At 43.8% G+C, this 12,025-nt stretch overlaps 1 protein-coding gene across 3 annotated transcripts in view; it reads left to right on the top strand.

The window, feature by feature from the left end:
• Nucleotides 1–6,312, top strand: part of RANBP3 (RAN binding protein 3) — a 46,497-nt gene extending 40,185 nt beyond the window's left edge. For all 3 annotated transcript variants that reach the window (XM_051810663.1, XM_051810665.1, XM_051810664.1), the window contains 4 exons: nt 406–526; nt 1,737–1,879; nt 3,703–3,883; nt 4,792–6,312. In XM_051810663.1, coding sequence (XP_051666623.1) covers nt 406–526; nt 1,737–1,879; nt 3,703–3,883; nt 4,792–4,835 — 489 coding nt within the window. In that variant the 3' untranslated portion in view covers nt 4,836–6,312. The remainder of the gene's footprint in view (nt 1–405; nt 527–1,736; nt 1,880–3,702; nt 3,884–4,791) is intronic.
• The last annotated feature ends 5,713 nt before the right edge of the window (nt 6,313–12,025 follow it).

The following is a 12,025-nucleotide window of genomic DNA, read 5'->3' on the forward strand; positions in this document are numbered from 1 at the left end:
TTTTCCTGAATTCAGGAAAAATTTTGCTTTGCCTTCATTATGCTGGGTCTTTCCAGCAACAAATACCACTTTCAGTGGTGCAGTGTGTACCTAAGGCTTTTAAAAGAGTTGACTGATTTAAGGCAGTTAAGTTTCCTCTATGAAAATTGTTCTTGTTGTTTTGATCTTGATTCCAGGTATTCTTTAAGATTTTATAGCTTCTGTTAATAAAATCTAATGAAACCAGACAGTATATTTTGAGGAGTTTATTGCAAAAGAAGAGTTGACTGCTTTGGTTTCCATAGCTATGAACAATTAAAAATTTCAACACGAAATCTGAATATTTTTTTAACCAATTGCAGATGACTAAGAAATACATTATTACTTCAATCAACCACTATGCTACAGAGATATTTTCTGTTACAGATTCAGTGCAAGCTGTTTGTATTTGATAAAAGCTCTCAGTCTTGGGTGGAAAGAGGTCGAGGCCTCCTGAGACTCAATGATATGGCCTCGACAGATGATGGAACGTTACAGTCTCGACTGGGTAAGAGGAACCAGGGGAAATGAGATACTGGGTGACAGTCAGGCTGTTTTCATAGCATGCTTCCATGACACACAGCAACATCCCCTTTAGGTCATGTCTTAGCTGCAGCAACTCAGAAGGAGTTTGGGCCTTTTCTTTTGCTTCAGTTCATGAACATTGCCTCCAAAGAGAGTATCTTTCCATGTCCTTCTGTTGCAGCAAATGTTCCAGTTACTTTTTTCCTCATAAAAGCAAGAGGTATTTAGTAACTAGAATATTTGACCAGAAATGGATGGTAACATCATCCAGATCTGGGCCCTTTGGGATGGGTTGCCTGTAAAACCTCTTTGAATGGTGCACGATTGTTCAGGCTGATGGGAATGTGCATTAGCCTGAGATTATCAGCTCAGATACAACCACTGAACTTTGATGTATTAACATATAAGACTTTGGACTAAGTATCTTTAGACATGACTGATAATCTTTAACAGCCTTGTTGTGGTTTAACCCCAGGCAGCCCCCAAGCAGCTGCTCACTCTCTCCCCCACCAGCAGGATCAGGGAGAGAATCAGAAGGGTAGAAGTTAGAAAACTTGTGGATTGACATAAAGACAGTTTAATAGAGAAAGCCAAAGCTGTGCATGCAAGCAAAGCAAAACAAGAAATTAATTCCCTGTTTCCCATGGGCAGGCAGGGGTTCAGCCACGTTCAGGAGAGCAGGGCCCCATCCTGTGTAATGGTAACTTGGGAAGACAAACACCATCACTCCAAACATCCCCCTGCTTCCTCTTCTTCCCCCCATTTTATATACTGAGCATGATGTCATATGGTCTGGAATATCCCTCTGGTCAGTCCCCTGTCCAGGCTGTGTCTCCTCCAAACTCCCATGCCTCCCCCAGCCCCCTCCCCAGCGTGGCAGCAGGAAAAGCAGAAAAGGCCTTGGCTCTGTGCAAACATTGCTCAGCAATAACAAAAACATCAACCCTGTGTTGAGCACAAATCCAAAACACAGACCTATATCAGCCACTGGGAAGAAAGTGAATGCTATTCCAGCCAAAACCAGCATAAACCTACATTCTTATTAACAGGTGGAACAAAAACCCCAAAAGGGCTTTCCCTTGATATCCTTTGTAAAGAGACTGAAACCTTTACACAGTAAAAAGCTGTCTTGGCTGTTTTGAGCTTCCTGGTGTGTCTTTTTCCACCTAACTGATCTTGTAACTTTGCTTTAGTGATGAGGACTCAGGGGAGTCTCAGGTTAATCCTAAATACCAAGCTCTGGGCCCAGATGCAGATTGATAAAGCCAGTGAGAAGAGCATCCGGATCACTGCCATGGATACAGAGGACCAGGGAGTTAAAGTTTTTCTTATATCAGTGAGTACTGGTCTTTGTTTACATCTTAACCTTCCTACTGAATAGGTGCTTGCTTAAACTGTAGTTGAGGTAACATTCCCATTTTTCTTTGCACCCTACACTGTATTAATATCACCCCTACCCCAAAGACGAGGGGCTTGGCAGATTTGCTTGTCCAAAAAGCCTTGCTAGTCGTGAAGAAAAGCCACATCCATGGCTACTTTAGGAAACCAGGTTGTCCAAAGCATTGCCCATGGAGTCATGGGATCTGTTCCATCCCTACTGAGACTGTGACTATAGTGTTTAAGGCAGATTGATTTTTGCTATTAGGGAAAACGAGTGTTATTTCATAGATGTCTATGCAAGAGTTAATGAAATTAGATCTGCTGGAACTTGCAGTACAGAAGTGCTGTCCCAGCGTGGGAGGATGGATAGGTGCTTACTGGAAGGGAAACACTAAAACTCTGTCAAGAACATTGTGTTGGTAGTTAAGGGTAACACATTTTAACTTCGATTTTCTTTTGATACAGAGTATTCAAAGCAGTAACAGGATAGTGAAAGGGATTACTGTGCTTGCTGAATGGGGAACAGCAATGCCAGTCAGAATTACTGAAACACTTGAGAGCTCATCATACAGTAAGCAAGGAAGAGATTATTGCTTAACATTACACTTACAGATTTGGAGAGGTCCAAATATGTTCTTTTGATTTACACTGATGATTTGATTTACACTTTTGATTTACACAAGGAGTTGCAAAAGAATTAGTACTCAGAGGGATCAGAAATTAAGAGAACAGCAACAAACAGTCAGCTTCCCCCGAGACATTAGGTTTGTAGGACTGGGATCTGGAGTCCCAGAGTAGAACTTAATGATACCAAATATCCCTTGATGAAGAAGCAGTGAAATTACTGGATAAGTTTTTCTCAGTATTCTTCTAGATTTGAAAGCTTGAGTTAATCTGTCATCAGGTTATTTAATTTTGATTTTAGTATTGATAAAAAGTATCTTGCTTGGAATTATTTATTCATTACAGCTCATTGCAAGGGAATTTCACAGATACAGAGGTGACAGATGGGGAAGATAGAAACAATTTTTTTGTGAAAGAATCTGAGAAGTGGGATTGTTACCTTACAGTTGACATGGAGTAATGGTAATAGTAATTAATATGAGGACTTTACTGACATGGTGAAGACAAGAGTTTTGTAGTATTTGAAGGAAGTTTCCCTTTTAAATAATGTCCATTAAATATTTAGTTTAACAGGCCTAATAATTGATTGTATTGAAGGCTTAAGGTGCCTCTGAGAGTAAAAACATATTCTTGGACAGGTTGCCACAAATGCTTCCCTTTGAAACAGAGTCTAAAAAAAAAATCAGCCTGTCTGACTGTTCAGTTTTCTCATTATGTCTTATGTTGAAATTTTATGTCAGTGCATCTTGAAACAACTAACTGACTTGATTATGATTAACTACTGTATGAAGTTGAATGCTTGACAGACCTGGAAAAATCTGCAAGACTTTCATCTGAGATCTTTTTAATATAAACTTTTGGGAGGTGTTAGAAAAGCTGTGTGGTTTCTGGGTGAAGAAGGTTATGTGAAATCAGCTGGTATGGGGTATGTTAGCCAGGGGAAGTTGGAGCTGAGCAGAAGAATGTACTCTCAGCACCAGAGTTCAGTGTGTCTGTTGTGTGTGTGTCACAGCCCATTCTGACTGGTTTGAAAAACCCCGCGTGACAAAACTGAAAACTGTGCTGTGAAATTTGGCTTGACTGGTGCGTGTTATGTCAGCAGCATTTTGTTCTAATTCCTTGCACCTTCTTGTTTCTGAACATTACCAAATGCAGGCAAGCTCTAAAGACACAGGGCAGTTGTTTGCTGCTTTGCACCATCGCATCCTGGCCCTGCGGAGCAGGGTGGAACAGGAGCAGGAGGTTAAGAATGTAGCACCTGAGCCAGAGGTAACACAGTCAAACGAGGAAGACAGTGATGATGATGTCATTGCACCTTCAGGAGCAGTTGGAAGTGGTAAGTAAGACAGACAAGTGTGTCCTGTTTTCCCTGTGTTTTTCTGTGTCATTCCTTAAAGCAGACTGTGCTCTCTGTACATTGTAGATGTACTTCTGGCTGTTACCTCTCACAGGTGTCTGTGCAGTAGGACTATTGCATGAATTGGCTTTTTGAATGCAGCTGCTTCTTGCTTCTTCTCCAAACTGGTAAAAGACCCCTGTGCTGGGTCTCTCTGAGTTATATGCCACAGTTTAGCTGAAGTTTTCTGAGCTTTGTTTCATTTACACGATTTCTAAGGGGTGGTTTTGAGTTTCATTTTTACCTTCACCACGACCAAGGGTGCACATAAAACCTGGGATAACTTGGGATCAGCAGGCAGGATCCAGACTGACCTTTGAGTAGAGAGCTGTTTGGAAAGCAGAAGGTTTACAAAGGGGCATGGAAAGAGTGCAATGATTTTTATTGTACATGAGGAGACCATACTTAAAGAAAAGCACTAGTCTTCAGTTTGAGGAAGGCTTCCTTTTGTACTCTTGACTTGGAAGCCATCTGTACTTTGCTTTCCTGTGCCTTAGAACATCCAGCCTTTGACAGAGACCAGTCCTCTGTCCTGATTCACTGCAGGTAAAAAGGAGGAATGAGTATGAACAAAAGCAGTGGGTGGATTGAAGAGGTTGGAAGCTGAGCTTTTAGGCTCTAGGATGCTACTGGGATCCCCAAACCAGATTAATGAAGAACATAAAATTCCACAGTGGACAGACCTTAGTCTGGAGAAGGAAATGTAAGGCCAGGGGGATTCTACAGTTCTCATTGTTATTGAACACCTGAACCTGAGATTTGTGTAACCTGCTTGGGACGGGTCTCTTTTTGTACGGCGAGAAACAAAAGATATTTCTTATGACCAAGAACTGCTTTTATTGTTTCAGGTCCTAATGATGAAGGTGATGGGCAGAACGTTGGCAGCACATAGCAGATGTGAGCCAACCTGCTTGCAAGGCTGCTATGAACACCATCTTGCAGGCATCTCTGGGTACCCCAGGCCAGCGATTATTTCAGGCAGTGTCGAAGGCTCCAGGACTAAAGAACTGTGCATCCCTGTTCTGTTTGTTTGATTTTTTTGGTCTGGATCAGTAGATTCCACACAAAAAAAAAAGCAGACTTGGAAACTACCTGAATGTGGTTTGGGACGTTGAAAGCTCATCATATTGATGAGCAAAAAAAAACCAACAAACAAAACACACAAAAAAAACAAACACAAAAAAAAACAAACACAAAAAGAAAACCAACCCCAGAACAAAACAAAAAAAATCCCCCAGCCAACCCCAAACATTTCCCCCTCTTCCTTGTAATTAAAATGGCACATTACAGCTTGTCACAGCTTTTCATTGGGACCTTTTGACTGTTTCTTCAGTAGTTCGTGTCTTGCAGGCGCCTCCGAGATAGAAAGAACCTTTTGATGCGGTTCCAACTCGAATTCTGCTTTTGCAGCCTCTGCTCCCCCTCGTGCAGGGAAGCCGTGTCCTCACCAGTTCCTATGCTCACTGGCTGCCCTTTTGGGTTTCTCCTCTTTTTGGACTGCAGATGGGGCAGGTTATGTTTTTCCCTTTCAATCCCAGCAGAGGTTGTGGACACCGTTGCTCCCTGTCTGGTGGGTTTGTAAACAGAGAGAAACAAAACATTGTGGTTCACCAGAAAAGCTTTTTTTAACGCAGTCATAAGAGACTTCAGAGCCCGCAGGATGTTTTGCTAACTCCTTTCTTTCTTCCCATTTCATTATTATTATTTGGGGATTTATATTGTGGTGAAACTTTTTTTTATTTTAGTTTTTTTCAATAAGATGCTCTTGTGTGTTGAAAAAGTGAAACTATTGTTTTGTACTGTTCTGTTACTATTTAAGGGAGAGCTAAGCCACTATAAATAATAGATGTTGCATACAATTTTTCTTAGAAAATTATGTTTCTGTGGCTACAGTAAAGTGTAGGAGGCATACAGGTTACACCTTCAGAAAAGTTGATGAGGAAATAGCTGTTAGCCCTTGGAAGAATAAAATAGGCTCATGTAATGAGCTCTGCCAGCCATTAAAATAAATTGTATAATAAAACAGCTCATTTAATGGCTTGATTCAACAAGCCATTTAAGCACTTGCCTGACTTAACTACATGTGAATAATCTTACTGAAGTCAATGCAACTCTTCATGCTTAAAGTTGAGGACATTTTTAAGTATCTCGCTGAATTAATGGCCTTAAATAGAAAATATAACTTCTAACCCTTCCTGTCCCTGTTCTGTTTCCTTTTTCCCTGTTCAGTCTTGCAGCATGAAGAAAAAGGTAATACTGCCAGCCTTGAGTAGTTTGGGCTGAAGGTTATTGTATTCTGTTCCACCAAAATAAAAGCAAGAATGTGTTTTCCTGTGTGTAATTCTGAAGTACTCCTACTGTAACCATAACTCTTTTTTTTGTTTTGTTTTGTTTTTTAATCTTTTGAGCTTTTCGTGTGAAAGTTGAGTTTTGTTTTGTTATTAAAACATACAGTATGTTCTTGTCCAGCAAAGTTGGAATTTGGTAGTCACCAACGACAGTGACCAGATCACTTTCACTATAAATTCCCCAAATTGTTCTACTTTCTTTATAAATAGTTTACTGGCAGATAATTTCTCACTTGTCCTTCTTGTTCTTCTGTAGGTTAAGGAGATCTAAAATACACCACTTAAATGCTTCTTCCCCTTTCATTTTCTTTTAATGTAGCACGAATTGAAAATGGAAACTCAGGTTATAGCACAAAATCAACTTTGAAATTGAATATTCAAATAGCAGAACAATCCTTATTGCCTCTGTTTTAATGGAACATGCTTTTCACTGGCAGTCAAAAACAAGTTTTTCCCTTCTATTTGTTGTTAACCATCGTTGGAGACTGATGTTGTTGGGGCAGGGAGTGCTTTGCTTTTCCTGATAGCCAGTTGAAAGGAACATCTTGGATTACTTTTCTGGGAAGTGAAAAGGGCTAATGATAAGCTGTGCCACTGCATCTGTGACTTCTTTGGACTTGCCTGCTCATACCTTCTTGCACTTTGGGGTTTTTTTTTCCCCCTTAGAATTATGGGGGTTTTTAACAATGCACAGACCTGTTGCTGCCCCCCAAACCATGCCATGCTCTTACAGGAGCACAGCACATTCTTCAGCACCCACCTCACAGCTGTTCCTGCATCACAAGGTCTGGGGCACTTCTGTACTTTCAAGTGAGTGATCTGCATTTTGGATCTGGGATCTTTTTATGTTATTAAGGTGCTCAGATTTAAACTACTCTTTTCAAACACCCTTGAGCCATAAAGCTGCTTCTTGTCAGCAGGTTGTTGTTCATAAAGAAAATTAATAAGGTCTCTTGGTGAACAGGTCTATTTGTGGGGAAAACAGGCATTGTTTCCTGTCCCAGACTTCATGGGGTCTATGCTGAGTCTCACTTTGAGGTATTTTACCTAAAATGCAATTGGTGGTGCATGAAGATTGAAAAAAATGAAATAAGCATGCTTGCCTTGATGGGCTTTGGTGGTACACAATCACCTAGAGCATTCTAAAAACATCAGCAACTATTTACTGATGCAGATTTCATGTTAGCTAGAAGCTTTGCATAAATGTTTATAGTGAAGAGGGAAGTGTTACTGTGCACCCCTGACAGAATTGGCTGTGGGTTTAGTTCAGGCCCTGCCCAGCAAGATGTAGTTAGGCCAAAGCAAAGCCCTGACTTAGCTCTCTGCTTTAAGCCTTAGTAAACCAGTGACAGGCAAAACCAGATAGTGCCCATGTGTCTCAAAAGATCTCTATAATACTGTCATCCAAATGTACATGGGAACTACATTAAAACCTGTGCCAGGCAAGCAAACAAAACACCCTGAGCCCTGTCTTGTGTTTCCTGTCCTGGGCAGTGGCTGTCCAAGGGAGGGTGGGGACCAGCTCTGCTGCCTTCCCCTGGACCACACTCCTGCTCCATCCTTAGGTCTGTGGATAACTTATGGATGGGGTTGGCAATTCTTGTGTAGCCTGTTCTGGCTGCTGACCCACATGGCCACGGCCTTTCAGGTTTTCCAGGGGGGAAAAAAGATACTGAAGAGTGTAATAAAGTTGAGCCCATTTGATGCTGAGTCAGCAGTGTGCCCTGGCAGCCAGGAGGGCCATGGGGGGCATTGGGCATAGATGGCATTGCCACCCAGTCCAGGGAGGGGATTGTCCTGCTCTGCTCTGCGCTGTGGCAGCCTCACCTTGAGTCCTGTGTGCAGGTTTGGGCACCACAATATAAGGAAGACATGAAGCTCTTAGAGACTGTCCAAAGGAGGGAGTGAGGATGGTGAAGGGACTGGAGGGGAAGTCTTATGAGGAGTTGCTCAGGTCACTTGGTTTGTTCAACCTGGAGGAGACTGAGGGGAGACTTCACTGGGGTCTTCAACATCCTCCTGAGGGGAAGAGGAGAGGCAGGTACAGATCTCTTCACTCTCATGACCAGTGACAGGGCCCGAGGGAACAGCTGGAGCTGAGTCAGGGGAGGTTTAGGTTGGATCTCAGGAAAAGGTTTTTCACCCAGAGCGTGGTTGAGCACTGGAACAGGCTTCCCAGGGAAGTGATCACAGCACCAAGGCTGTCTGAGTTCAAGAAGCATTTTAACAGTTCTCTCAGTCACATGGTGGGGTTGTTGGGGTGTCCTGCACAGCACCAGGAGTTGGACTTGATCATCCTGATGGGTCCCTTCCAACTCAGTGTGTTCTGTGAGTCTCTGAAAATGTTGCTAGAGTGGTGGTGTCACTGAAGCCAGAAGTAAACCTCTTATCTATAAAATGAAATATAAAATTACACCCTCAGGAAATATAAACATTAAGGTAAGGAAATGTGTAATTACAACATCTTTCTGTTGTCCAGTTCCCGCCGCTTCAGAGAAGACAGGGCAGGAAATGATCTAAATAAATGAGTCCTCAGCCATCCTCCACTGGAACCAAGCTGGGAGGTGACCAGACCTGTTAGAAGCCTGCAGGAATTAAAAAGAACCTCCAGCTTTGTAATGGATTCTCCCTGTTCCCAGTCACCGAGATATCAGTTGATTCCATTGCTTGGGTATTCCTGCTATGAAATGACTGTTCCTAACATGTCCCATTCTGCAGTTCAACTGGCCTCTTGCTCTCCCAGTGAGTGTAGAAAATGGTTTATTTCCTTTCTAGAAACATGTTACATATTTGAAAATTTTACCATGTTTCCCCATAAACTTCTCTAGTTTTAGGAATTCCAGTTATGATAATTGCCATAATTTGTCATACAAGATTTCATTAAACTGACTTTTCACTGTGTGCTTTTTCTCCCCTTATTATTTGGTCTTTCTGTGCACTGACTTGCTTAAACTGAACTCCAGACCATTGTGTGGGTAGCAGAGAAATTCAGACAGGAATTTATAAAGATATTTTATTTTACAGGTATTTTTCCCCTCCTATGAAATCAGCACAGAGCAACACAGGTGCAAGAGAGAATTGCTGAACTAGACTGTTAAAATCAGTCTTGATTTTTCTCTGCTAGGTGATGGTACAGGTATCTTGTAAAGAAATGCTCACAGATAATTTCTGTAAATAAAAGTCTCATTCAAATATAGAATTCAGAGCTCCCTTTTGACTACCTCCTTTCCAGGGCACACCGTTTTGTAAAGGTACAAAAGCTGAATTTGTCACTGAGAACACTGGTAGTTCTACTGCAGGGGGTGGGCAGTGAATGCCTTTTCCAAGGATATCTGTGGGCTGTGTTTTAAATGAACCACTCCTGATCGAATTTTGGTGGCTTTACTTCAGCTTCTGATGAAGCCTTGGAAAAGCTGAGTGCTGTGATGTGTTCCAGAGACCAGGAGGTGTCATTGAGGCCCTGCTGCAGGACCTGTGCTGCTGGTAACACTTACTGAGCATCTGTGTGCTGACTGTACACATGGGAAAGCTTTTCCTCTTGTCCTCTGAAAAACAGCTCAGTCTGTTGCCCATTTAGCAGACAAGATAAATTCCAATTCTGGAGAGTTCAGACCACTTCATCTGCAGATAGGAAATCTGTCGGACAAGGCCCTGTAAAAACTTCCCAGAGGGGAGAATGGGGAAACGTTTTGAGTGTGATTTGCTGCTGGATGGTTCTGCCATTTCTAAAAACGTTTCAGAGGTAGAAGGAGCCCGGGTTATTTGTAGCTTCTAGTAGCATGGCAAGCCACTCCCCTGTTTAAGGGAACTAATACTCTATAGCAGCAAACTGGTTTATCTGTGGTTTAAATACTTGGAGCCAAGCTAGATGTTTTAAGAGTAATGTTACAATAATTATACGTTGCTTTCCCTGGAACTTGCCTGTTTATAGTAAGGTAGCTGTCCTCTCGTACTGTAACAGTTCTCTGATTAGCAGTCACTGCCTTGGGAGGGTCTTGCAGCCTGAGGATGGGTGGATTTCTGCTGGATAACCCCTACCTGCAGTGTGCCAGTCCCCAAGGTTGGCTACAGTCCCGTGAAGAGCTGCACAAAACTGGGTGCTGAGTCTGGTGCTCCAGGCACTGTATCTGCTGCAAAAGAGGAGAGATGGGAGTTGTCAGTCCCCCCTCCTTCGTCTGTGAAAGAAGCAACACAAATCTGCCTGGGGATACAGACTCAGACGAGCTTTTAACAGCTGCTTGGAGCCCAGGGTGCTGTTTGTTCCTTACTGGTGAAGAGTCTTGCCCTGTGCAAGATTTGGTGGATTCCGTGTATTTAGATCGGGGAAGGAGCATTTGCAGCATGTGCTGCCCTGGAGCTGAGGGTTTTCTCATCCTGCTGTCTGGAAAGGTGACAAATTCCTTCGTCTTATGTGCTTAGAAAGGGCTTTGCAGGAGGGGCAAAGCTGCTCTAAAACCCGCTTCCTTCAGTAAACCAGCGGTCAGTGCCTGATGTTGGCACTGGTTCCGTGGGTAGGAACAGCTGCCTCTCCAGCGCGCAGAGGAGGCAGCGCCGGATCCAAGAGACCGTCTGCACACCCCACACCACCTCCTTGTGCCGCTGGGACAGCTCTGGAGCGGAGGTGACTTGCTGTGAGCACACCCCGGCACATCTTCGGTGCGACAGAGCCCGGCCCAGCCACCGAACCGCGGCCCTTCCCCTTCTCCCCTCCCTTCTGCGGGGGCTCCTGAATTCTGGACCTCGCTGCCGGGGATCCAGCGCTGTCCCGGCGGGAAGAGGAGCATTTGCAAGTGCTGGTGACAAACAGCTGTTCCTTGGGATAATTTGGGGCAGTAGCATCCAGCTCCAGCTGTTTTGAGCTCCTGTCCCAGAGAAGAGGTGTTGTGGGGGGCTCGACATATTTGGAAATGCAGAAATCAAGCGTTTAATGTGTTTTTCACGTACAGGGGAAAGAGGAATAGGCAGGTGAGAGAAAGCTTGAGCTATCATCGATGCAATTGTGGACTTCTTCACTCAGCTGTTGGAACTGGAGCTGTTTCAAGGGTCGAGAAAACAAAGGGAAGAGCTTTGCTCGAAGGCATGTCTCTGAGAAGGCGGAGAGTTATGTTTTTGTTAGCAAACTGTGAACAGCTGGAAAAATAAATGCATAAAAGCATCGGTATAGCCTGAGTGTGTCAAAGCATCTTTAATATAACAGAAGGAAAAAAGGGCCATACACCAGTATAGAGACAGCCAGAGAATTAAAATTGAATCCTTGAAAATTCATAAAAGATGATCCAAGAGCTATTTAGTTAAAGTTGAAGACTCTACACATACAAAAAGCCCCCAAACCCACACACTAACACCCCCCCCAAAAGAAAAAAAACAAACACCAAACCCCAAAAAGCAACCAAAACCGAAAAACACACCCCAACAAAACAAAGCCACAACGTCCCGCCGAGTCAGAGCCCCCGGTTTAGGCGGAGAGCCGGAGAGCTGCGGGTGGGGAAACCGGGAACACGGGGTAGAAATCCTTTAGGAAAATGATCGCACGGGCGCGCTCGGGCACCGGCTGGGGGGGGACACGGACTGTCGGGCCGGATTGGGGGGTCCTGGATCGCGGGGTCCCAGCCCGGGGGGTCCTGGATCGCGGGGTCCCAGCCCAGGGAGTCCTGGCTCGGGGAGTCCCGGATTGGGGGTTCCCGCCTCAGGGGGTCCCGGATCGGGGGGGTACCGGATCGGAGGGTCCCGGATT

Source organism: Manacus candei, unplaced genomic scaffold (assembly GCF_025592945.1).
Source record: "Manacus candei isolate 608988 ecotype Guabito, Panama unplaced genomic scaffold, ASM2559294v1 h1tg000078l, whole genome shotgun sequence".
NCBI lineage: Eukaryota > Metazoa > Chordata > Aves > Passeriformes > Pipridae > Manacus > Manacus candei.